At 50.0% G+C, this 27,070-nt stretch overlaps 1 protein-coding gene across 5 annotated transcripts in view; it reads left to right on the top strand.

Moving 5' to 3' along the window:
- The first annotated feature begins 2,805 nt into the window (after positions 1-2,805).
- The window catches only part of LOC138286725 (zinc finger protein 525-like), a 128,039-nt gene continuing 103,774 nt past the window's right edge, over positions 2,806-27,070 (top strand). For 3 of the 5 annotated variants that reach the window (XM_069227243.1, XM_069227242.1, XM_069227246.1), the window contains exons 1-2: positions 2,807-2,970; positions 21,504-21,621. In XM_069227243.1, the coding sequence (XP_069083344.1) occupies positions 2,947-2,970; positions 21,504-21,621 (142 nt within the window). In that variant the 5' untranslated portion in view covers positions 2,807-2,946. Of the gene's footprint in view, positions 2,971-21,503; positions 21,622-27,070 lie in introns of all 5 variants that reach the window. The other 2 variants (XM_069227244.1, XM_069227245.1) reach the window with 1 other exon arrangement.

Raw genomic sequence — 27,070 nt, 5'->3', positions numbered from 1 at the left:
AGGGGGAGGGTGGTTGGAGGGGTGGGTGAGGGTGATTGGAGGGGTGGGGTGAGGGTGATTGGAGGGGTGGGTGAGGGTGATTGGAGGGGTGAGGGGGAGGGTGATTGGAGGGGGTGGGTGAGGGTGATTGGAGGGGTGGGTGAGGGGAGGGTGATTGGAGGGGTGGGTGAGGGTGATTGGAGGGGTGGGTGAGGGTGATTGGAGGGGTGGGTGAGGGGAGGGTGGTTGGAGGGGTGGGTGAGGGTGATTGGAGGGGTGGGTGAGGGTGATTGGAGGGGTGGGTGAGGGTGATTGGAGGGGTGAGGGGAGGGTGATTGGAGGGGTGGGTGAGGGTGATTGGAGGGGTGAGGGGAGGGTGATTGGATGGGGTGGGTGAGGGTGATTGGAGGGGTGGGTGAGGGGAGGGTGATTGGAGGGGTGGGTGAGGGTGATTGGAGGGGTGGGTGAGGGGAGGGTGATTGGAGGGGTGGGTGAGGGGAGGGTGATTGGAGGGGTGGGTGAGGGTGGTTGGAGGGGTGGGTGAGGGTGATTGGAGGGGTGGTGAGGGTGATTGGAGGGGTGAGGGGAGGGTGATTGGAGGGGTGGGTGAGGGAGGTGATTGGAGGGGTGGGTGAGGTGAGGGTGATTGGAGGGGTGGGTGAGGGTGATTGGAGGGGTGGGTGAGGGTGATTGGAGGGGGGTGAGGGGGAGGGGGATTGGAGGGGTGGGTGAGGGTGATTGGAGGGGTGGAGAGGTGATTGGAGGGGTGGGTGAGGGTGATTGGAGGGGTGGGTGAGGGGAGGGTGATTGGAGGGGTGGGTGAGGGGAGGTTGATTGGAGGGGTGGGTGAGGTGAGGGTGATTGGAGGGGTGGGTGAGGGTGAGGGTGGTTGGAGGGGTGGGTGAGGGTGATTGGAGGGGTGGGTGAGGGTGATTGGGGTGATTGGAGGGGTGGGTGAGGGTGATTGGAGGGGTGAGGGGAGGGTGATTGGAGGGGTGGGTGAGGGTGATTGGAGGGGGTGAGGGGAGGGTGATTGGAGGGGTGGGTGAGGGTGATTGGAGGGGTGAGGGGGAGGGTGATTGGATGGGTGGGTGAGGGTGATTGGAGGGGTGGGTGAGGGGAGGGTGATTGGAGGGGGTGGGTGAGGGGAGGGTGATTGGAGGGGTGGGTGAGGGTGATTGGAGGGGGTGGGTGAGGGTGATTGGAGGGGTGAGGGGAGGGTGATTGGAGGGGTGGGTGAGGGTGATTGGAGGGGTGGGTGAGGTGAGGGTGATTGGAGGGGTGGGTGAGGGTGATTGGAGGGGTGGGTGAGGGTGATTGGAGGGGTGAGGGGAGGGTGATTGGAGGGGTGGGTGAGGGTGATTGGAGGGGTGAGGGGAGGGTGATTGGATGGGTGGGTGAGGGTGATTGGAGGGGTGGGTGAGGGGAGGGTGATTGGAGGGGTGGGTGAGGGTGATTGGAGGGGTGGGTGAGGGGAGGGTGATTGGAGGGGTGGGTGAGGGGAGGGTGATTGGAGGGGTGGGTGAGGGTGGTTGGAGGGGTGGGTGAGGGTGATTGGAGGGGTGGGTGAGGGTGATTGGAGGGGTGAGGGGAGGGTGATTGGAGGGGTGGGTGAGGGGAGGGTGATTGGAGGGGTGGGTGAGGTGAGGGTGATTGGAGGGGTGGGTGAGGGTGATTGGAGGGGTGGGTGAGGGTGATTGGAGGGGTGAGGGGAGGGTGATTGGAGGGGTGGGTGAGGGTGATTGGAGGGGTGGATGAGGGTGATTGGAGGGGGTGGGTGAGGGTGATTGGAGGGGTGGGTGAGGGGAGGGTGATTGGAGGGGTGGGTGAGGGGGAGGTTGATTGGAGGGGTGGGTGAGGGTGATTGGAGGGGTGGGTGAGGGGAGGGTGGTTGGAGGGGTGGGTGAGGGTGATTGGAGGGGTGGGGTGAGGGTGATTGGAGGGGTGGGTGAGGGGTGATTGGAGGGGTGAGGGGAGGGTGATTGGAGGGGTGGGTGAGGGTGATTGGAGGGGTGAGGGGAGGGTGATTGGAGGGGTGGGTGAGGGTGATTGGAGGGGTGAGGGGAGGGTGATTGGATGGGTGGGTGAGGGTGATTGGAGGGGGGTGGGTGAGGGGAGGGTGATTGGAGGGGTGGGTGAGGGGAGGGTGATTGGAGGGGTGGGTGAGGGTGATTGGAGGGGTGGGTGAGGGTGATTGGAGGGGTGAGGGGAGGGTGATTGGAGGGGTGGGTGAGGGGTGATTGGAGGGGTGGGTGAGGTGAGGGTGATTGGAGGGGTGGGTGAGGGTGATTGGAGGGGTGGGTGAGGGTGATTGGAGGGGTGAGGGGAGGGTGATTGGAGGGGTGGGTGAGGGTGATTGGAGGGGTGGATGAGGGTGATTGGAGGGGTGGGTGAGGGTGATTGGAGGGGTGGGGTGAGGGGAGGGTGATTGGAGGGGTGGGGTGAGGGTGATTGGAGGAGTGGATGAGGGGAGGGTGATTGGAGGGGTGGGTGAGGGTGATTGGAGGGGTGGATGAGGGGAGGGTGATTGGGTTTGTTCAGAGGTCTCCAAGAGTCTGGAGAGGGCGCCCTCGGTGAATGGCTCTCTCTCTGGGGCAGGAAGGGGATACCGGAAGCGGAAGCGCTGTCAGAGGGCGCGCACAAAACTCTCAAAGAAACCTCTGTGCGAACTCTGCGCGTGCGCAACTGCTCTGGGTCCTTCTAGAGCTCGGACACCTTACGCACGTCACCTTCGCACGTTTACGGTATCCCCAAGTGCGCATGCGCAGCTTACCAAGGTTCTCGTGTGTGCGCGTGCGCCGGTGAGCCGTGCTTCTGCTCTGCGCATGCGCACTCCCCCCTCCGCGACCGCCGCGCCGGCTCTACCGGAGGAAGGTGTTTTTTTTGTCTCTCGGGAGCAGCGGGTCCGCTCCGAGCCTCACCCCCCCCGCCCCCGGTACCGAGGGAACCGCAGCCCAGGCAGCAGCGATGCCGCGGCCGGAGCCAGCCCCGGTGAGTGCGGGAGCAGAGCGCGGACTTCAGGGCGCTGCCCGGGCTCTGGCAGCCCCCCCACTTCACGGCCCCCCCGGCTCCTGGAGATATCTCCAGATCTCAGTGTATCTGCCTATCTCTCTATCTCTCTCTCTGTCTCTCTATCTCTGTCTCTCTATCTCTGTCTCTCTATCTCTGTCTCTCTATCTCTGTCTCTCTATCTCTGTCTCTCTATCTCTATCTCTCTATCTCTATCTCTGTCTCTCTATCTCTGTCTCTCTATCTCTATCTCTATCTCTGTCTCTCTATCTCTGTCTCTCTATCTCTGTCTCTGTCTCTCTATCTCTGTCTCTCTATCTCTGTCTCTCTATCTCTGTCTCTCTATCTCTATCTCTGTCTCTCTATCTCTGTCTCTGTCTCTCTATCTCTGTCTCTCTATCTCTGTCTCTCTATCTCTGTCTCTCTATCTCTGTCTCTCTATCTCTGTCTCTCTATCTCTGTCTCTCTATCTCTGTCTCTGTCTCTCTATCTCTATCTCTGTCTCTCTATCTCTGTCTCTCTATCTCTGTCTCTGTCTCTCTATCTCTGTCTCTCTGTCTCTGTCTCTCTATCTCTATCTCTGTCTCTCTATCTCTGTCTCTCTATCTGCCTATCTCTATCTCTGTCTCTCTATCTCTGTCTCTGTCTCTCTATCTCTGTCTCTCTATCTCTGTCTCTCTATCTCTGTCTCTCTATCTCTGTCTCTGTCTCTCTATCTCTGTCTCTCTATCTCTGTCTCTCTATCTCTGTCTCTCTATCTCTATCTCTGTCTCTCTATCTCTGTCTCTGTCTCTCTATCTCTGTCTCTGTCTCTCTATCTCTGTCTCTCTATCTCTGTCTCTCTATCTCTGTCTCTCTATCTCTGTCTCTGTCTCTCTATCTCTATCTCTGTCTCTCTATCTCTGTCTCTCTATCTCTGTCTCTCTATCTCTGTCTCTGTCTCTCTATCTCTGTCTCTCTATCTCTGTCTCTCTATCTCTGTCTCTCTATCTCTGTCTCTCTATCTCTGTCTCTCTATCTCTGTCTCTCTATCTCTATCTCTGTCTCTCTATCTCTGTCTCTCTATCTGCCTATCTCTATCTCTGCCTATCTCTGTCTCTCTATCTCTGTCTCTCTATCTCTGTCTCTCTATCTCTGTCTCTCTATCTCTGTCTCTCTATCTCTGTCTCTCTATCTCTGTCTCTCTATCTGCCTATCTCTATCTCTGTCTATCTGCCTATCTCTAGATCTCTATCTGCCTATCTGCCTCTCTCTCTATCTGCCTATCTCTGTCTATCTGCCTATCTCTGTCTCTCTGTATCTGCCTCTCTCTGTATTTTATTTATTTTATTTAATGCGTTTTTATATAGCCCGGACTTTACCCGAAGGTGTCAGAGCGCTTCACAATAGGCAAAGTAGAGATACAAGAGGAGAAGAATTACAAGTGAGCCTGTTACAAAAACAAACATTACATTACATGAGGCAATAGTGAAAATTGTGCAAGTATCAAGAGCAAAAAAGTCCACGAAGTAGCAAACGATACGTTACGAAAGGAAAAAGTGACGTGTGCAGGTTACAAGAGCACATAAAGTACGAGTAAAGGTAAAAAATTGCAATAAATGGTAGACACTCAAAACACTCACACAATAGTTCCGTTACATGAGGCAGTGGTGGCCGTTGTGCATGTATCAAAAGTAAACAGGATATAAGAGGTAGCAAATGATACGTTGTAAAAGGAAAGGTGCCGTGTGCATGTTACAAACGAGTACAAGATACAGGTAGAGGTAAAATACTGCACTAAATGGCAGACACTCAAAACACAAAAACACCCTGGGAAGGCACTTCTATAGGCGTGGAGAACAGAATTTCCTATAATGGAAGGACTTCCTTCAGGAAACAGAGAACTAGAATTAAATTTGGAAGTGTCTTTGAAGGAGGAGAGCTTTGAGGTCAGTTTTGAAGGCCTGGGAAGAGGTGGTGGTCCGAAGCTGAGGCGGAAGTGAGTTCCAGATTCTCAATGCGTTGTCTGAAAAGGATTGGGCCATCGATCTTTCCTTCTTGAAAATGGGAGGTTCAAGCAGTAACTTTTCTGCATTACGTGATGGTCTGGAGCCCCCAGAGAGTTTCAGTTTATTCACCAGGTAGCGAGGGGAGGAGGAGTGCAAGGCTTTGTGGGTGATACATGCAGTTTTGTAGATAGATCTTGCCTCTATGGGAAGCCAACGGAGGGTGGATAAAATGGGTGTGATGTGGTCGCTTCTTTTGGCCCCATATATGAAACGAGCTGCTGAATGGAGAATAGACTTCAGGGGGGAAAGGTGGGATTTGGGAAGGCCAGTAAGAAGAGAGTTGCAGTAGTCCAATCTGGAGAGAACCAGCGCTTGGACCAGGGTTTTAAGGTCATGCTCCGGGAAGAAGCGACAAATCCCCCAAAGAAGGCGCAGTTGGTGTCGAGCAGACTTTGCAATGGAGTTAATGTGGGAGAGTAGATTAAGTTTTTTGTCGAGAATTCAAGGAATCCAAGGGATTTTGCGCTCTCGACAATGATGGGCTTATTGTTCATTAGATTGATCTGATCCATCCATGTTTGCTCTGGGGGATGAGAAAGGGAGGAGGAAAGGAGGAGGAATTCTGTTTTGGAGGGATTCAGGATCAGTTGATGAGTTACCATCCAGTTTTGAATGGAGTCGAGAGTAGAGCTAAGGAAGGAGAGATCGTGATTGGAGGCCACCTTAAGGTAAATCTGAGTGTCATCCGCATATAGATGATAGTGGATCCCGGATTTACTCAGCAGATTTCCCAGCGGTTCTAAATAGAGATTGAACAGTGTGGGTGCAAGTATGGAGCCTTGAGGAACACCTTGACTGACCGCTACAGGAGCTGAAAGACTGTTCGCTATTTTGATCATTTGGGATCTATCAGAGAGGAAGGAGGCAAACCATTTGAGCACAGTGCCCTCCATGCCCATTCTCTGTTGAAGAGTGTTAAGGAGAGTGTTGTGATTGACAGTGTCAAAGGCTGCAGAAAGGTCGAGAAGAATTAGAAGACACGACTCCCCTGAATCGAGTATCCGCAGCGCGTCATCAATCACTAGCAGCAGGGCTGTTTCAGTGCTGCAGTTTTGAATGAAGCCGGACTGGAAATTGTCAAGAAGATCATTTTCCTTGATATGGCGAGAGAGTTGTTTCGCTACACATTTTTCTGTGATTTTTGCAAGAAAGGGTAGGTTAGTGATGGGACGGTAATTGTTGAGGTCGTTCGCATCAGCAGTGGGTTTTTTAAGCAGAGGGGTGACCTGCCCAGTTTTGAAGGAAACAGGAAGGGAGCCTTGACTGAGGGAGAGGTTGACCAGAGTGGTCCAATAGGAAAGAGAATTAGTATAGAAGTCAATGGCAATGGCACTAGGGATGGGGTCAAGAGAGTGGTTAGAGGGCTTTGTATCGAGGATGCATTTAAGGAGAGCATCATCAGAGATGGGGTCAAAGTTTTGCCAAATGGTTAAGGATTTGCGCTCCTCTGTAGGGGTAGGATGAATGACCTGATCTACAAGTGATTTTACTTTTTCGTCAAAGAATACAGCGAATTCCGCTGCTTTCTTTGTGGAATCTTCCAATTTGGAGGTTGGGTGAGAGCTGTTTGGGTTCTTGATGAGGTCGAATAGTTTTTTGGGTCTATTTTTGGCTGAGTCAAGGAGGGATTTGTAGTGCGACGCTTTTCCAAGGAAGATGAGCTTGTGGTACTTGGATCTTGCTAAACGAAGAGTGGCCAAATTTTCAGTGGAGGGCGCTTGTCTCCATTGTTTCTCAAGGGCTCTTAGGAACTTCCTTTCTTGATAGAGGGATTTGTTGAACCAAGGTGCCGAGGGAGTGGGCCTTTTCTTTTTGCTTTGGAGCGGAGCGACATTATTGATTTCGACTGCAAGGACTGTGAGGCATTGGGAGGTGAGTTCGTTAACATCTAGGTCCGGGTCTAGCCTTGGAAGTGATAGCAAAGCAGAGTCACAGAGGGTGCTGAGGTCAATATTTTTAGTGTCACGGAACCAGGAAGTAGCCCTCTTGGGCTGGCCAAGAGTTATAGAGTGTAATAGGTGAATAGAGAATGGGATGAGGAGGTGGTCTGACCAGTCTACATGGATAGGGGTAGCGATAGTCAGCAAGCCTGCTTTAGAAATAACAAGGTCCAGGATTGAGCCTTTAGAGTGTGTTGTTTCTGTGCAGTGTTGGCTAAGATCGTTTGCAGAGAGGAAGGTGGCCAGCAGATTCGCATAGGTGTCTTGAGGCGAGCCCCAATGGACATTGAAGTCACCCACGAAGATCTGATTGTCACTTTGCGTGTATTGGTCGCTGATGCAGTCCGTGAGTTCCTCCATAAACGAAGGGCTGCTACCAGGTGGGTGGTAAATAACATGGAATCTGAGAGGTGCGCGGTGGTGCAATTGAAGCTCAAGAGATAGGCATTCAAAAGTGTGGAAGGAGCTGATAGGAAGAGCCTTAAGTTGAAGGGAGTTTCTAAAGATGACTGCAACACCTCCCCCAACTTTGTCAATTCTGTCATTTCTAAGTATAGAATAGCCTGTGGGTACCAGGAGATCAAACATAGAGTGAGAGGTATCGTTGAACCAGGTCTCTGTGAGGAAGAGCATGTCAATATTGTGCAAGTTGATGGTATCGGAGATTTCAAGTTTGTGTTTTATTGCAGATCTGCAGTTGTGGAGCAAACAGCGCAGCTCTGACACAACTGTTTTGGTGATGGGGGCACTTGGGCTATGAGGGGTGATAGGGATATTGTACTTATATGAGGGCGCTCGGGATTTAGGTGGGCGAGTGGTTCTGACAGAGGAGATGGTCGGAATGGAGTAGATAACAGGGTTACTGGGAAGTGAAAGTGAAGGAAGGGTGGCATTCGAGTGCTTGTGTGGATTTGCAGACGACAGGCTATGCTTAGCTATAATGGGATGTGGGGGTGAGGTGCATCTCGTGGAAGGGTGAGTGGTTGTCAAAGGAATTGAGGTGTGTGGGAAAGTCGAGATCTTGGAGCTTAAAACTAAAATGGTTGCTTCAAGTTGGGAGATGGCGGTGATTAGAGAGCCTAGCTTATTTTCCAGAGAGAGTGAGGGAGAGCACGGCATGTTGGGTGGCTCGAAGGAAACAGGAGGGGGTGCACTAGGCAGTGTACGGCAGGGAGAGGTGGGGGAACGGGAGGGGAGTAGGGGTATAGGGTTCAGAGGTGGGGAAAGGTTTTGGAAGAGAGCAGGAGTTGGTGCATCAGGGGTGAGAGGAGAGTTGTCGTTGTTGGCATTGCAAGAAGGATAGGACTTGAGGGCAAAATTAGGGGGCGAGAGGAGAGGAGTGGGGCGGTGGGGCGGAAGGAGAGGAGTGGGGCGGTGGGGCGGAAGGAGAGGGGAGGAGTCATAGGGATTAGGGAGGTTTGGAAGGAAGGGAGGGGAGGGGGTTGGATAGGTCCTGGTCGCTAAGTGAGGTGGCTGTGAGGGAGCGGGTATCAGGCAGAGTGAGGGGGACTGGGAGAAAGGGAAGTTGAAGAAAGGAGGTGATTCTGCTCGGACCGAGGGAGGGAAGGGGTTACCCGGGGAGGAAAGGGGGTAGTACAGCATTGCTGAAGGAGAGTGGGGAGGGAGAGAGATGGAATGTAGTTGTGGGGAAATCGGGGAACAAAGTGAGGGGAGGAGTGGGTGGAAAAGCAGAGAGGAGGAGGGAACAAGGGGAACGTAGGGAACATAGACAAGGGGAGAGGGCTGGAGGAGAGGTGGTCTATGGAGGGGGGTGGCCGAAAGGGATAGGGGGGAGGAGATGAGAATGGAGTGCCGGGACGGTGCAGAATGGACGAGGAGCGTGTTAGCTAGAGGTAATGCTGAAGTGAAGAGGGGAGGGGCAAACTGTGAGGGGGGAAGAATAGGAGGGGAGGCAAACTGTGAGGGGGGAAGAATAGGAGGGGAGGTCCGAGGGGAGAGAAGAGGGTCGGCCTGTGCCTCCCTAGGGTGCAGCCTGTTGGAGAGTGGGGGGGTCAAGGGAGGAGAAAGGGAGTAATTGGTGGAGCTGGATGGAGAGTCAAGGGATAGCCCGGTCGCAGGGGAGGGGAGTAGGGAAGGGAAGAGGCGGTCAAAGAGAGAGAGATAGGTGTCTTTGGCTTGTATCATAACAGTGCCGTTGTTATAGAGTGAGATAGTGAGGGAGCCGTTAAAGCCCGCAGAGGGGGAAATTTTTAGCTGTTTCCCATGAGGGATAGAGGAGGAGGAGGTGACTTTAAAGGAATTGTAAAAGCTGGTAGACCAAGAGGGTATGTCGTGCGTGAAGAAAATTAGATCGTTTTTGAGCCCCCCATACCGACCATTGTAAAACTGATCGACAAAAAGGGAATCAGGGAAACATTAAATGGTGTTATGCTTGAAACGTTTTGCTGCAGTTTTGGTCAGGTTAGGAGGGTAGATGATTTTGTAGCAATTAATTCCAGACTTAATTCGAGCGGTGGCCATGTTGGGAAATTGTGGAGGAGGCGGGTGGTGGGGATGAGGGAAGGGTGTTACTAGGACGGTGGTGGTGAGGAGAAGAATGAGTGCAAGAGGGGGGCACAAAATCCAGGCGTCGGGTGACGGATCCTGAGTTATTGAGGAGACGGGAAAGTGAGGCGATTAGGGATAGATTGATCCTTCAGAACAAGGCTGATTCAACAAGATAGGACTGCAGATGGAGTGGTGTAAGAGGTAAATCACTGTACTTGTCATCCTGAGATATAAACCATACAAAACACAGCATCACAATAGGTGTCAAACGCATTATACGCCCAAAATCTCAACAGTCTAATATTAGCCACCCACCTCCTACGTATCACCTGCATTATGGGCAAAAAGCACAGGGTGGAACATAATTTCACTAGCATAACCCCAAGTATGCACGACAACCACAAAATCATCACAGTTTAGAGGTGGCCAGAACAGGGTCTGAAAATCAAACTACAAGAAATACATTTCCTAACACCACAAATACACAATGGGGCCTGGCGCCCTATACACCACCAGGACCCCCTGGTCCAATGGCCAAGTCAAAGGGGCTCAAATGCCCTGTGTCCAGAATGTCAGGGCTGCTGCCAATGCAGCGAAAGACCAGCGTGCGTAGTTGCGCAAACCTAAACGTTGCAACTGGCACTAAGTGCTGCACAGTTGTGAAGAAATGGTGCAAGGAGTGCATCTCACTCCTAACTCAGACAGACCTACCTCCAAAAGCCCTAAGAGTCTAGAGGAAGGTAACTTTCAGTAAGACTCCCTATGGGATCCGTCTAGGTCCCCCTGCTAACTTAGTTTCTGCTAACTCGGTCCCAAGCCTCTCGCATCACAGTGGGAATTCCGCACCCAGGCATCCAAGGTCCCTCAAGCCGGGGCAGATCGTGGATCAGCGCCCATCACTTGTCCCCGTCCCCCTCCGCCATCTGTCTCTCCCAGGATGTTTGCGGTGTCCCCCGCAATGCTGCAGTGCGCTGCGATGAGTTGGGGCGCTGACCCTCCGGCCCAGCAACGAGGGGGGCAGAGCGTTCTCCTCTCACCTCACTCGCCTGAAGGTCCAGGTTTTAAAACTGGGATTACCTCCCAATCCGTTCTGCGCAACAGGGGAGAACTCCCGGCCACCCAGCTCAGCAGTAGGGCCCTCCGCCCTCTGAGAGAAATGTAGGCCTAGGTCGCGACCCCGCGTGCCGCGCCAGGTCGCATCCGATTATGGCGTCCCGGTGCGCTGAAGGACCCGGCCCTCATCTGGAGGGTGTAAACGGGAGTGCCCCGCCGCTGTACGGGTGTTTCTGGGCAGCGAGGAGGCTCCCAGTCCAATGGGCAACCCCTCCAGGGCCACCGATCCAAGTTGCGCCGCGCGACCAAGGAGAGAACGCTCCCGGCCACCCGGCCTTGTCCAAGGGCCTTCCTCCCCTCAGGAGAGAAGGGGTTGCGGCCCAGCGCGCCGCGCCAGGCCGCAGCAGTCTACGGTGCTCCAGAGGGTAAAAGGAGCCGGCCCCTGCCCGGAGACCGAGAATTTCGGAGCCCCTCCGTCGCGTGTATATTCCTGGACAGCACGGGGGCTTAGATGTCAGCCGGCTCCCCCTCCGTGGCCTCCGACCCTACCCGGCGGCAAAGCTCATTGCTCTCTCTCTGTATCTGCCTCTCTCTGTATCTGCCTCTCTCTGTATCTGCCTATCTCTGTCTCTCTATCAGCCTATCTCTGTCTATCTCAGCCTATCTCTGTCTCTGTCTATCTGCCTATCTCTATCTCTCTATTTGCCTATCTCTGTCTATCTGCCTATCTCTATCTCTGTCTATCTCTCAGTCTATCTGCCTATTTCTAGCTCTGTCTATCTGCCTATCTCTATCTCCCTGTCTCTCAGTCAATCTGCCTATATCTGTCTCTGTCTGTCTGCCTGCCTCTGTCTGTATACATTTCTCTGTATCTATCTACCTTCTATCTATGGGTGTATGTGTGTGTGTGTATATATATATATATATATATAAATAAATGTTTTTCTCCAGTGGGTGGTTGCCACTGGGTAGTTACACTTAGGACCACGTTTCAATTGAAAATTTATATCTTTTGGTTTGTTAATAACTTTGCTGCAGTTTTAATTGATCTTCCTGAAACTTTTCAAAACGAAAAGAGTTCATCCACGTCAGCTCCTTCCTGGAAAGTTTGGACTGATCTGTGAAGGGAGTGGGGTTCAAATCAAATTTTCCCATTAATTTTTCCGTAAGAAAATTTAGCATCGATAATGTGAAATGACTGAACAGAATTGCACCAAATTTGTCAGAAAGCTTGATCTTGAATCAGATCTTGATTCTGAAACCTTGCTTTTTGTGATATGATGTAAATCTGTTAATTAGTTTTTGACAAATTAAAGTTGAAAATTTATAGGTATTTCATGCCAGGGATGATCCGCTGCTCATCCACAACAAATCCACGAATCTGCAAACTCAGCCACGCGTTGTGATGAGGTTGCCACAAACTGACTACCTTGGGACTCTGTCCTGAGTCCTTTAAAAAAAAAAAAAAAAAAGGCAAAAAAAAATAAGATATGAGGGCAGGAGAAAGGTTTAAGACATTTTATAAAAAAAAATTCAGATACTGTGGAGCTCTGAAGTCACTATGACGCTCAGCCAAACACCCCTGGGGCTTTTTGGGGGATCTGGACTGAATCCCCAGGGGTGTTGCACTGAGTGTCAACATGCATCCACAGATCCATGGAACCCCAAAAAATGTCAAAGGGGGTTGGGCGCTGAATCTGCACAGATCTTACTTTATATTTAAAAAAAAAACACAGAAATTCGTTGGAAAAAAAACTGAAGGTAAAAGGGTTGTTCACTCATGACATATTCTATGACATCATTGATAACATCACTGCAACAACTCAAATGACATCGGTGATGACAAACTTGTGCATTGTGGCGGCTGAGTTATGCTTTAGGGCACGAGTTATAGTAACTATGGTGAATTTCAGTGGTTTTCTAAGTTTGAAATGGTATGTTTTACCTGAAGTTTTCAACTAACTATAACGTCCCTTTAACATTTGTTTCTTTTGTGAATATATATGTTACAGTTAGGAAAATGTATTTCTTTTTTTCCACAAACCACACTTTATGTACCCAAACATTAGAAAATCAAAAATTACACTTATACCTTAAATATATGCACCATCTTTAACCCCTTCTGTGCCCAGGAAGTAATGGTTACGTCCTGAGGCACAGTGCTGCGGTGCCCAGGACGTAACCATTACGTCCTGGACACACAGCCCAGAGGGAGCGCTAGCGCTCCCTCTGTGGCGTTCCCCCCCAAGGCAGGGATGGAAGGGGAAGCCCTTCCCCTTCCACCCCCACGCCCCCTGTGACATCAGCGCGCGATTGCGCGCTGTTTGTCACAGGGCCTCCTCCCATCGCACTGGAAGCTCAGCTTCCAGAGCGATCGGAAGAGAAATGCTTTGCATTTCTCTTCCGATCACGTGGGGGAGGCCAAGAGACTTCAAAGGGAAGGAAAGTTATTTCCTTCCCTTTGAAGTCTCTCTCTGCGTTTTGGCAGCCTTTCAATCCGGCTGTCAAAACACCCACTAGACACCAGGGATTTAATTTAAAAAAGGAAATTGGCATGAGGGAGCGACCCCTGGGCAAGGGTCGCTCCCAGGGGGGGGCATTTTTTTTTAAGGCCATTTCTGCCCCCCTTGGGTGCAGATTGGCCTATTTTTATGAGGCCAATCTGCCCCCAAGGGTGACAGAAACCACTAGCCACCAGGGAGTTTTTTTTTTTTTGTTCGTGAATTTCACGTAAGGGGAGCGACCCCTTAGGCAAGGGTCGTTCTCCCTGGGGGGCAAATTTATTTTAGGCCATTTCTGCCCCAAGGGGGGCAGAAACCACTAGGCACTGGGGATTTTTGTTGTTGTTGTTGTTGTTTTACAGATGGGGAGCGTCCCCTTAGGCAAGGGTCGCTCCCCTGGAGGGGCAAATTGTATTTAGGCCATTTCTGCCCGCTTTGGGGGCAGATCGGCCGATTTTAGGTCAATCTGCCCCCAAGGGGGGCAGAAACCACTAGGCACCAGGGATCTTTTTTTTTGCGCTGTCACACAAGGGGAGCGACCCCGTAGGCAAGGTTCGCTCCCCGGGGGGTGGGGGGTAAATTTATTTTAGGCCATTTCTGCCCCCCCCCGGCCGGCTGAGCTAGAGGCCAAAATCCACAGGTAGGCACTTTGCAAAAAACACCTCTGTTTTCTGTGAAAAAATGTGGGTGGAAAGAAATTTGTGGCTCCTCTCAGATTCCAGAACTTTCTGTCACCGAAATGAGAGGAAAAAGTGTTTTTTTGGGCCACATTTTGAGGTTTGCAAAGGATTCTGGGTAACAGAACCTGGTCAGAGCCCCACAAGTCACCCCATCTTGGATTCCCCTAGGTGTCTAGTTTTCAGAAATGTGCTTGTTTGCTAGGTTTCTCCAGGTGCCGGCTGAGCTAGAGGCCAAAAGCCACAGGTAGGCACTTCGCAAAAAACACCTCTGTTTTCTGTGAAAAAATGTGATGTGCCCACGCTGTGTTTTGGGCCATTTCCTTTCATGGGCGCTAGGCCTACCCACACAAGTGAGGTACCATTTTTATCAGGAGACTTGGGGGAACGCTGGGTGGAAGGAAATTTGTGGCTCCTCTCAGATTCCAGAACTTTCTCTCACCGGAATGTGAGGAAAATGTTTTTTTTATTTTTTTTGCCAAATTTTGAGGTTTGCAAAGGATTTTGGGTAACAGAACCTGCTCAGAGCCCCACAAGTCACCCCCTCTTGGCTTCCCCTAGGTGTCTAGTTTAAACAAATGCACAGGTTTGGTAGCTTTCCCTAGGTGCCGGCTGAGCTAGAGGCCAAAATCTACAGGTAGGCACTTTGCAAAAAACACCTCTGTTTTTTGTCAAAAAATGGGATGTGTCCACGTTGTGTTTTGGGGCATTTCCTGTCGCGGGCGCTAGGCCTACCCACACAAGTGAGGGATCATTTTTATCGGGAGACTTGGGGGAACATAGAATAGCAAAACAAGTGTTATTGCCCCTTGTCTTTCTCTACATTTTTCCTTCCAAATATAAGAGTGTGTGTAAAAAAGACGTCTATTTGAGAAATGGCCTGTAATTCACATGCTAGTATGGGCACCCCGGAATTCAGAGATGTGCAAATAACCACTGCTCCTCAACACCTTATCTTGTGCCCATTTTGGAAATACAAAGGTTTTCTTGATAGCTATTTTTTACTCTTTATCTTTCAGCAAATGAATTGCTGTATACCCCGTATAGAATGAAAACCAACTGCAGGGTGCAGGTCATTTATTGGCTCTGGGTACCTAGAGTTCTTGATGAACCTACAAGCCCTATATATCCCCGCAACCAGAAGAGTCCAGCAGACCTAACGGTATATTGCTTTCAAAACTCTGACATTGCAGGAAAAAGTTACAGAGTAAAACGTAGAGAAAAGTTGCATTTTTTTTCACCTCAATTTCAATATTTTTTTTTTCCAGTTATTTTCTGTAGGAAACCCTTGTAGGATCTACACCAATTACCCCTTGCTGAATTCCGAATTTTGTCTACTTTTCAGAAATGTTTCGGTTTCTGGGATCCAGCATTGGTTTCACGCCCATTTCTGTCACTGACTGGCTGAAAGCACAAAAAATCGTAAAAATGGGGTATGTCCCAGTAAAATGCCAAAATTGTGTTGAAAAATTGGGTTTTCTGATTCAAGTCTGCCTGTTCCTGAAAGCTGGGAAGCTGGTGATTTTAGAACTGCAAACCCTTTGTTGATGCCATTTTCAGGGAAAAAACCACAAGCCTTCTTCTGCAGCCCTTTTTTCCAATTTTTTTGAAAAAAACTAAATTTTCACTGTATTTTGGCTAATTTCTTGGCCTCCTTCTGGGGAACCCACAACGTCTGGGTACCTCTAGAATCCCTAGGATGTTGGAAAAAAAGGACGCAAATTTGGCATGGGTAGCTTATGAGAACAAAAAATTATGAGGGCCTAAGCGCGAACTGCCCCAAATAGCCAAAAAAAGGCTCAGCACAAGAGGGGGAAAAGGCCTGGCAGCGAAGGGGTTAAATCACAATAGCTTTATTTATTCCTTCTATACACAGCAGACTAACTATACAAAGATTAGATATGCTCAAGTTATAGTTGTACCTTAAATTTATAATTCAGACATTACTCTCAAATTATTGTAACATGTAAACCTCCATTTAAAGTGTACTGAACTCAGCCATGCTACATTAAGTATAGCTCACCACTCTACTATACATTGTATTGTGATAAATTATGTGATCTGCTGTATCATAAGTGTTGGGATAAATGCTATAATTTCAGATGGTATAAGTAATACAAAAGGGTATAAGCAGTGCGTGGAGAAGACACAATTTATAGTTAGTGTCCTGTGGCTTCCAAGTTCACTGAACTGTATTTAGAGATGTGGGAGTTATAATAATTTGAAGATGGTGCGTAAATTATACATTTAAAGTACAACTATAACTTTAGAATATCTAATGTTTGTGTAGTTTGTTTTGTATAGAAAGAATAAATAACATTTTCTTAACTATAACCTTTTGTTTTTCTTGTGGCGTGGCGTACAGTGAAGTGACAGAGCGTGGTGGGCATTAGAGTGGCGAGGCTTAGAGTCGAGTAAACTCAGCAGTTAGTTGAGTCCTGCACAGTGGGGTGGTGTCTGAGTCCTGCACAGTGGGGTGGTGTCTGAGTGCTGCACAGTGGGGTGGTGTCTGAGTGCTGCACAGTGGGGTGGTGTCTGAGTGCTGCACAGTGGGGTGGTGTCTGAGTGCTGCACAGTGGGGTGGTGTCTGAGTGCACATAGAGTGGAATAGCATGCAGTTGAATGGAGTACAGTGAAATAGTGACAAGTAGAATAGAGTAGAGTGGGGTGTGGAATGGAATAGCATACAGTGTCGTGGCATGGAGTGAAGTGGCACACAGTGGAGCTGTGCAGAGTGGACTGGCATGGAGTTGCGTACAGTGTAATAGCATAGAGTGTCGTGGCATGGAGTGAAGTGGCACACAGTGGAGCTGTGCAGAGTGGACTGGCATGGAGTTGCGTACAGTGTAATAGCATAGAGTGTCGTGGCATGGAGTGAAGTGGCACACAGTGGAGCTGTGCAGAGTGGACTGGCATGGAGTTGCGTACAGTGTAATAGCATACAGTGAAGTGGCACACAGTGGAGCTGTGCAGAGTGGACTGGCATGGAGTTGCGTACAGTGTAATAGCATACAGTGTCGTGGCATGGAGTGAAGTGGCACACAGTGGAGCTGCGCAGAGTGGACTGGCATGGAGTTGCGTACAGTGTAATAGCATACAGTGTCGTGGCATGGAGTGAAGTGGCACACAGTGGAGCTGCGCAGAGTGGACTGGCATGGAGTTGCGTACAGTGTAATAGCATACAGTGTCGTGGCATGGAGTGAAGTGGCACACAGTGGAGCTGCGCAGAGTGGACTGGCATGGAGTTGCGTACAGTGTAATAGCATACAGTGTCGTGGCATGGAGTGAAGTGGCACACAGTGGAGCTGTGCAGAGTGGACTGGCATGGAGTTGCGTACAGTGTAATAGCATACAGTGTCGTGGCATGGAGTGAAGTGGCACACAGTGGAGCTGTGCAGAGTGGACTGGCATGGAGTTGCGTACAGTGTAATAGCATACAGTGTCGTGGCATGGAGTGAAGTGGCATACAGTGGAGCTGTGCAGAGTGGACTGGCATGGAGTTGCGTACAGTGTAATAGCATACAGTGTCGTGGCATGGAGTGAAGTGGCACACAGTGGAGCTGTGCAGAGTGGACTGGCATGGAGTTGCGTACAGTGTAATAGCATACAGTGTCGTGGCATGGAGTGAAGTGGCACACAGTGGAGCTGTGCAGAGTGGACTGGCATGGAGTTGCGTACAGTGTAATAGCATACAGTGTCGTGGCATGGAGTGAAGTGGCACACAGTGGAGCTGCGCAGAGTGGACTGGCATGGAGTTGCGTACAGTGTAATAGCATACAGTGTCGTGGCATGGAGTGAAGTGGCACACAGTGGAGCTGCGCAGAGTGGACTGGCATGGAGTTGCGTACAGTGTAATAGCATACAGTGTCGTGGCATGGAGTGAAGTGGCACACAGTGGAGCTGTGCAGAGTGGACTGGCATGGAGTTGCGTACAGTGTAATAGCATACAGTGTTGTGGCATGGAGTGAAGTGGCACACAGTGGAGCTGCGCAGAGTGGACTGGCATGGAGTTGCGTACAGTGTAATAGCATACAGTGTCGTGGCATGGAGTGAAGTGGCACACAGTGGAGCTGTGCAGAGTGGACTGGCATGGAGTTGCGTACAGTGTAATAGCATACAGTGTCGTGGCATGGAGTGAAGTGGCACACAGTGGAGCTGCGCAGAGTGGACTGGCATGGAGTTGCGTACAGTGTAATAGCATACAGTATCGTGGCATGGAGTGAAGTGGCACACAGTGGAGCTGTGCAGAGTGGACTGGCATGGAGTTGCGTACAGTGTAATAGCATACAGTGTCGTGGCATGGAGTGAAGTGGCACACAGTGGAGCTGCGCAGAGTGGACTGGCATGGAGTTGCGTACAGTGTAATAGCATACAGTGTCGTGGCATGGAGTGAAGTGGCACACAGTGGAGCTGCGCAGAGTGGACTGGCATGGAGTTGCGTACAGTGTAATAGCATACAGTGTCGTGGCATGGAGTGAAGTGGCACACAGTGGAGCTGCGCAGAGTGGACTGGCATGGAGTTGCGTACAGTGTAATAGCATACAGTGTCGTGGCGTGAAGTGGCACACAGTGGAGCTGCGCAGAGTGGACTGGCATGGAGTTGCGTACAGTGTAATAGCATACAGTGTCGTGGTGTAAACTGCAGTTGTGTAGAGTGGAATAGCATACAGTGTCGTGGCATGGAGTGAAGTGGCACACAGTGGAGCTGTGCAGAGTGGACTGGCATGGAGTTGCGTACAGTGTAATAGCATACAGTGTCGTGGCATGGAGTGAAGTGGCACACAGTGGAGCTGTGCAGAGTGGAGTGGCATGGAGTTGCGTACAGTGTAATAGCATACAGTGTCGTGGCATGGAGTGAAGGGGCACACAGTGGAGCTGTGCAGAGTGGACTGGCATGGAGTTGCGTACAGTGTAATAGCATACAGTGTCGTGGCATGGAGTGAAGTGGCACACAGTGGAGCTGCGCAGAGTGGACTGGCATGGAGTTGCGTACAGTGTAATAGCATACAGTGTCGTGGCATGGAGTGAAGTGGCACACAGTGGAGCTGTGCAGAGTGGACTGGCATGGAGTTGCGTACAGTGTAATAGCATACAGTGTCGTGGCATGGAGTGAAGTGGCACACAGTGGAGCTGCGCAGAGTGGACTGGCATGGAGTTGCGTACAGTGTAATAGCATACAGTGTCGTGGCATGGAGTGAAGTGGCACACAGTGGAGCTGCGCAGAGTGGACTGGCATGGAGTTGCGTACAGTGTAATAGCATACAGTGTCGTGGCATGGAGTGAAGTGGCACACAGTGGAGCTGCGCAGAGTGGACTGGCATGGAGTTGCGTACAGTGTAATAGCATACAGTGTCGTGGCATGGAGTGAAGTGGCACACAGTGGAGCTGCGCAGAGTGGACTGGCATGGAGTTGCGTACAGTGTAATAGCATACAGTGTCGTGGTGTAAACTGCAGTTGTGTAGAGTGGAATAGCATACAGTGTCGTGGCATAGAGTGAAGTGGCACACAGTGGAGCTGCGCAGAGTGGACTGGCATGGAGTTGCGTACAGTGTAATAGCATACAGTGTCGTGGGATGGAGTGAAGTGGCACACAGTGGAGCTGCGCAGAGTGGACTGGCATGGAGTTGCGTACAGTGTAATAGCATACAGTGTCGTGGCATGGAGTGAAGTGGCACACAGTGGAGCTGCGCAGAGTGGACTGGCATGGAGTTGCGTACAGTGAAAGCGCACACTTTGATAGCATAGAGTGCGATAGAACCAATGTCCCTGTAGCTTCTTAGCAAACAAAAGCAAAACAAAGTTTCAGGTAGGAAGAGTATGTCTGGTTGATTAGTATATAGTATGAGACACTGAGTGTCGTAATGTAAGTTGTGTATTACAGCCACTAAGGGCCTCCTTATGAACATGGCGGTGGAAATTACCGCCACCGGCATGGCGGTCTGGACCGCCATATAACAAACAAGAGAAGACCGCCACAGGCGGCTCTCCGCCACCCCCAGGCTTCCGCTGCCAGGCAGCCTGATGATGGCGGAGTTTCCTCCAGATAGAGAACCCTTGTTCCTCCAGCCTTTCCATGGCGGTTTACCCCACCAGGGAAAGGCTGGCGGAAGGGGTGCTCTGGGGGCCCCTGCACTGCCCATGATCTTGGCATGGGCAGTGCAGGGGCCCTCGTGCACAGCCCCGTCGTGCAGGTCACTGCCCGCGACGAGTGCTGCTGCACCCGCCGCACTGCGACATTGACGACGGCTCCATGTGGAGCCATCGGCAATGTCCTGGCCCAGCATTCGGGGCCGGCCCAGTGGAATGTCTATTATAAGGCCGGCGGGGTCTTCTGGGGGCTGGCAGTCTGTGTTTAGACCGCCAGCATGAACACGGCAGGGAATCCCGCCGTGTTCATAATGAGACCCTAAATGCAGTTGTACTGTAAGCTGTGCATTAAAGTCACTAAATGTAGCTGTAATTTAAGTTTTGCACTAGAGTGCTGTTTGGAATCGTAATGTAAGTTGTGCACTAGTTGCTCAGTGTAGTTGTAATGTAAGCTGTGCACTAGAGTCACAGAATGTAGTTGTAATTTAAGTTGTGCACTCGTCACAGAATGTAGTTGTAATTTAAGTTGTGCACTCGTCACAGAATGTAGTTGTAATTTAAGTTGTGCACTAGAGTCACAGATTGTAGTTGTAATTTAAGTTGTGCACTAGAGTCACAGATTGTAGTTGTAATTTAAGTTGTGCACTAGAGTCACAGATTGTAGTTGTAATGTAAGTTTTGCACTAGAGTCACAGATTGTAGTTGTAATGTAAGTTTTGCACTAGAGTCACTGAATGTAGTTGTAATTTAAGTTGTGCACTGGTCTCAGAATGTAGTTGTAATTTAAGTTGTGCTCTGGTCACAGAATGTAGTTGTAATTTAAGTTGTGCACTAGAGTCGCAGAATGGAGTTGTAAGTTGTGCACTAGTGTCACAGATTGTAATTGTGATGTACGTTGTGCACTAGAGTCACTGAATGGAGTTGTAATGAAAGCTGTGCACTAGGGTCGCTGAATGTAGTTGTAATCTAACTTGTGCACTGGTCACAGAATGGAGTTGTAATGTAAGCTGTGCACTGGTCACAGAATGGAGTTGTAATGTAAGCTGTGCACTGGTCACAGAATGGAGTTGTAATGTAAGCTGTGCACTAGGGTCGCTGAATGTAGTTGTAATGTAAGCTGTGCACTAGGGTCGCTGAATGTAGTTGTAATGTAAGTTGTGCACTAGGGTCGCTGAATGTAGTTGTAATGTAAGTTGTGCACTAGGGTCGCTGAATGTAGTTGTAATGTAAGTTGTGCACTAGGGTCGCTGAATGTAGTTGTAATGTAAGCTGTGCACTAGGGTCGCTGAACGGAGTTGTAATGTAAGTTGTGTACTAGTCGCTGAACGGAGTTGTAATGTAAGCTGTGCACTAGTGTCGCTGAATGTAGTTGTAATGTAAGTTGTGCACTGGTCACAGAATGGAGTTGTCAGTTGTGTACTCGTCACAGAATGTAGTTGTAATGTAAGCTAGCTGTGCACTAGTGTCGCTGAATGTAGTTGTAATGTAAGTTGTGCACTGGTCACAGAATGGAGTTGTCAGTTGTGTACTCGTCACAGAATGTAGTTGTAATGTAAGCTAGCTGTGCAATAGAGTCACTGAATGTAGTTGTAATGTAAGTTGTGCACTGGTCACTGAACGGAGTTGTAATGTAAGCTAGCTGTGCAGTGGACTGAATGAATATCGATGCTAAGCCTTGCAACCTTTCTGCCCATTTGCAGGTTTCTTTCGACGTCTCCACCTGTTTCTCCAAAGAGGAGTGGAAGCTTCTGCACGAATGGCAGCGGGATCTGTACCGGAGCGTGATGAAGGAGATCCACCAGGCCTTGATGTCCCTGGGTAATGATATGTGTGGTATTGTGGATACCCAGAGTGGAGTCTGAGCTTCTGCCTCTGACATGACACAAGCAGTAGCCTCGCAGAGGATGGACTCCTTTGCTCTTCACACCTCAGTGGGTGCTAGGGAGTGCGCTGGGGAGGATGGACGCCCTTGCTCTTCACACCTCAGTGGGTGCTAGGGAGTGCGCTGGGGAGGATGGACGCCCTTGCTCTTCACGCCTCAGTGGGTGCTAGGGAGTGCGCTGGGGAGGATGGACGCCCTTGCTCTTCACGCCTCAGTGGGTGCTGGGGAGGATGGACGCCCTTGCTCTTCACACCTCAGTGGGTGCTGGGGAGTGCGCTGGGGAGACTGGACGCCCTTGCTCTTCACACCTCAGTGGGTGCTAGGGAGTGCGCTGGGGAGGATGGACGCCCTTGCGCTTCACGCCTCAGTGGGCACTAGGGAGTGCGCTGGGGAGGATGGACGCCCTTGCGCTTCACGCCTCAGTGGGTGCTAGGGAGTGCGCTGGGGAGGATGGACGCCCTTGCGCTTCACGCCTCAGTGGGTGCTAGGGAGTGCGCTGGGGAGGATGGACGCCCTTGCGCTTCACGCCTCAGTGGGTGCTAGGGAGGATGGACGCCCTTGCTCTTCACATCGCAGTAGGCGCTAGGGATGACGGACGCCCTTGCTCTTCACTCCTCAGTGGGTGCTGGGGAGTGCGCTTGTCGCGCCGCACCGCGCGGCGCGAGCCGAGCGTTCGGCACAAGCCGCGCGTTCGGCTCGGGCCGCGCTTCGCGTCTCTAAGACGCGGCGCGCCCCGAGCCTTTCTTGCACCCTGCGAGGCCCCAGGACTTACTAGGGGCCTCGCGCTGCGCTCTCCCCCCGTCTTGTTGGGGTGTCCTGACCCCTCTTACCTGTTTGGGGCTCCTCTTTCTTCTTTTCTGTCTTTCTTCCTTTTTGGGGCTGTTTTCTCCTCTGTCCTTTATGTCTTTTCCCCTTCCCAGGTTACCTCTGTCTTCCCAGCATTCCTCCTTCCCTATTCTCTATGGTTTCTGCTCCAGTCTATTCTATCTACTTTTCCCTATGCAAGATGGTGTCCTTTTTCTTCCTGTGGGTCACTTCCTGTTTTTTGGTATATAAGGGCTGTGTTTTTCCTCCTTCTTTGCGCTGCAACACTTTCTGCTCAGTTAGTGTCTTCGCTCCTGATTTCCTTGCCTTTTGGTTTTGGACTCAGCATTCTGTGTTTTCTGATTTTTGCTTCTTTTGGATTCCTGTTTGTTTGTTCTTGTTTTTTCTCCAGGAGTCTTCCTGTTTGGAGGTTTTTTCCCCTTTTTAAGGGGTTTTTTCCCTCTGGCGCTACTTTCTGAAGGGCACGGTCTGTTCTTGGTGTCTCCATTGCCTACAGCACCGTGGCTACCAGAAAGAGTCGCCCCTTTTTGGGCCAAAGTCGAACATTGAAGATTCACGCCACCCGATCTGCAAATTCCAGGCGCAAGCAGCACGTGAGTCGTGACAGATTGCAGCGCCAAACCATTCCGACGTCCTCAAACACCATGGATAATACAGTGGCGGCTGCTGCAGATCCGGAGCAATCTCTGTTGACCACGATTCAGCAACAAGCCCAGGAATTGCAACAACTACGTAACGAAAATGCTGCGTTACGACAGGCTTTGGCCCTCCGTACCAGTGATGTTCCGACAATCTCCGCTTCTACCCCTTGTTTCTCTGGGGAACCAACCAAGCTTCGCGAGTTCTTGGATGCTTTAACGGTGTATTTCGCCTTCCGACCTACTCAATTCTCCCACGACAGGACCAAGGTGGGTTATCTTATCAGTGCCTTATCCGGTCCAGCCTTGGCCTGGGCAACCCCGATGGTGTCCTCCAACGACCCTGTATTGTCAGACTATTCCGCCTTTGTGAGTCGCTTCAAACAGATGTTTAGTCGTCCGGGATTGGAAGCCTCCGCTGAAGAAGCCTTGTGCGACATCCAACAAGGCTCCCAAGACGTCCTGCAATATATAACCCGTTTTCGTCAGCTGGCGGCAGAGACCACTTGGGTGGAACGTACTCTGGTAACATTATTTCGTAGAGGGCTCAAAGAAGAAATAAAGGATGAACTAGTGCATTCTACCAGAGCGGAAGATCTTCGTGGCCTGATGGATCAAGCACTGTCCATCGAATATCGTCTTCAGGAACGGAGATCGGAGAAGAAAAGGAGTAGAGGGTTTGCCCAGCCAAGTAGCTCACGTGCATACCTGCAGCGTTCCGAGGAACCTCGCACTCCTGCTAGAGGCACCGAAGGGGAACCCATGCAGGTGGATACTACCCGAGGTCCGCTCTCTGCTAGTGAACGAGAAGACAGACGCAAGAGAGGGTTGTGCCTGTATTGTGGTTCTGCTGGTCACATGCTCCGTACCTGTCCAGTACGTCCGTCCAGGCCTTCGGGAAACGCCACCTCCCGTCCTCTGTAAGAAGGGAGGGGACGGGATCTACAGCTATACCTTCCATCAGCTCCTTTAATGACAATACAACTGCCTTGTTCATCTTTCCTGTCCTGTTACAACTTCCTGACGGTCGTCAAGAAAAGACTATGGCATTACTAGATTGTGGTGCTAGTGGTATATACATGGACAAGACGTGGGCTGCTGCTAAACTAGTTCCTACTCAAGCAAAAGAAGTACCCGAACAGGTACACACTGTGGATGGATCTTTGATATCCTCTGGTCCTGTAGACACCACTACCCTGATGTTAAGTCTACAGGTGGGAAACCATCAAGAACACATCTCCTTCGATCTTATTACGTCCCCTAACCATACCATCATTCTTGGAATTCCGTGGCTCATCAGACATAACCCATATATAAATTGGGTTACCCGGACAGTCTCTTTGTCTTCGCAATTTTGTCATGAGAACTGTTTTACTTCCGACAAATATTGGTCTCCGAAAAGATCCTTAGCTACTGAAGGTGCCACTGGTATGTCCATTAATACGGTCCAAGGGATCCCAGACCACTATTTGGAGTTTCAGGATGTTTTCCAAAAACCGTCAAAACCTGTGCTACCTCCACATCGAGAATACGATTGTGCAATTCCTTTGGAACCCGGCACAATTGTTCCTTTTGGGAGGATGTACTCCCTCACGGAACCCGAAAAGGAAGTTCTAAAGGAGTATCTGGACGAAAATATACAGAATGGTCTTATTGTTCCATCGTCGTCTCCGGCTGGGGCCCCTCTCTTTTTTGTGCCCAAGAAGACTAAGGATCTTCGTCCGTGCCTGGATTTTCGAGGTCTGAATAAAATTACCATTAAAGATCGTTATCCTTTGCCTCTCATCAGGGACATTCTGGAAGCAATCAGAGGGGCCCAACGTTTTACTAAATTGGATTTACGAGGAGCCTACCACCTTTTACGCATAAGAGAAGGCGACGAATGGAAGACAGCATTCAGGACCCCATTTGGCCATTTTGAATATAGGGTTATGCCGTTTGGTCTTACTAACGCCCCCGCAATCTTCCAGAGATTTATGGACTCAGTGTTTTCAGACCTACTGAATCAGACAGTCGTGATCTACCTAGACGACATTCTTATTTATTCTAGAAATCCTGAACTCCATACTTCCCATGTGAAACAAGTTCTTCAAAGACTTCGTGATCATCAACTATTTTGCAAACCAGAGAAATGTGAGTTCGACATGACGGAAGTCAAATATCTGGGCTATCATTTAAGTCCCACCGGCATAGCTATGGATCAAGAAAAGGTACAAGCTATCCTAGAGTGGCCTTCTCCTTCTGCCATAAAAGAAACACAATGTTTCCTAGGTTTAGCAAACTTCTATCGACAATTCATTCTAGACTTTGCCAGTCAGACTAGCCACATAACTCACACCTTAAAGAAGGACAATTTAAAGAAGGGGTTTGTCTGGACTGAGGCTGCTGAAGCAGCCTTTCAAAGCTTAAAGAGAGCCTTCACCCAAGCCCCCATCTTAAGACATCCAGATACCACCAAGCAATTTATAGTAGTAACTGATGCTTCTGAGAGAGCCATCGGAGCTGTCTTACTCCAACGACAAGAGGATGATGGCCTTGAACATCCTGTCTTCTATTTGTCTCATATCCTTTCCACAGCTGAACAACATTATTCCGTACTTGAAAGGGAATTATTGGCTCTGAAAACAGCCTGCCTTGAGTGGAGACAGTTTCTGATGGGTTCCAAGGAACCATTTGAGGTGAGGACAGACCACCGTAATTTACAATGTTTAAGAAATTTTGTATGTCAGAATAGTCGTCAGGCCCGCTGGGCCTTTTTCTTCAGTCAGTACGATTTTTATATTACATATATTCCAGGGTCTCAAAACATCCTGTCTGATGCTCTGTCTCGCCGATATCCAGAGTGTTCTCCTTCCTCATCCCAGTATCTTCTAGAACCCAGTAAGATCATTGGAGTGGCTCAGTCTTTCCTGGAAGAAGTACAACAAGAATACGCCAATCGATCGGACCATGACATAGAAGAACTAAGACCGTTATTGTACAAGAAACAAGGATATTTTTATTACCAAGACCTGATATTCCTCCCTACAAACAAGGTGCAAAAGAAAGCATTACAAATGTGCCATGATTCCCCTGTAGCTGGTCACAGAGGCATCAAAGCCACACAAGAATTACTTTCACGATTTTTCTGGTGGCCTACCTGGAAACTGGATGTGGAAAAATACGTTCAGGCCTGTCCCATATGTGCCCAAGTCAAAATACCTCACACCAGACCGGCAGGATTATTACAGCCTTTGCCTGTTCCATCGGCCCCATGGCATACTATCTCTACTGATTTTATGTGTTCGCTCCCACCATCAGCAGGAAACCGGGTTATCATGGTCACAGTGGATTCTTTCACAAAGATGGCTCATTTCACTGGCCTAAAAAAGCTGCCTACTTCTCAAGAACTAAGTCAAATATTCATAGATCATGTCTTCCGTCTCCATGGACTTCCGCATACCATAATATCTGATAGAGGACCTCAGTACATCTCCCGATTTTGGAAGCATTTTTGTAAAACCCTGAATATAAATAGAGCCCTGTCTTCAGGGTTCCATCCTCAGACCAACGGACAGACTGAGCGTCTGAATCAAGGACTAGAGCAATATCTTCGATGCTTTTGCAATTCTACCCAAAGTAACTGGAGCACTTACCTCTCTTTAGCCGAGTTTTCCTACAATAACTCAGTCCATAGTGCCTCCAAGGTCACCCCCTTTTTCTGTTCCTATGGTTTTCATCCTACCTCTTTCCCTACTTCTCCGCAATCCAACTCTCCTCTACCTGCTATTAACTATTTCTCCAAACGCCTTCTCCAACTCCATAAACTAATTCGATCTAATTTGTTACATACCAAGAGGTATATGAAGAAGGCTGCAGACAAGAGACGTACAACCAATCCAAATTATCATCTGCAAGATAAAGTCTGGCTCTCCTCCAAATT

The sequence above is a fragment of the Pleurodeles waltl genome, chromosome 3_2 (assembly GCF_031143425.1).
Source record: "Pleurodeles waltl isolate 20211129_DDA chromosome 3_2, aPleWal1.hap1.20221129, whole genome shotgun sequence".
In the NCBI taxonomy this organism is placed as follows: domain Eukaryota; kingdom Metazoa; phylum Chordata; class Amphibia; order Caudata; family Salamandridae; genus Pleurodeles; species Pleurodeles waltl.
The sequence above is the reverse complement of the archived record's forward strand: the minus strand, read 5'-3'. Positions and strand labels throughout refer to the sequence as shown.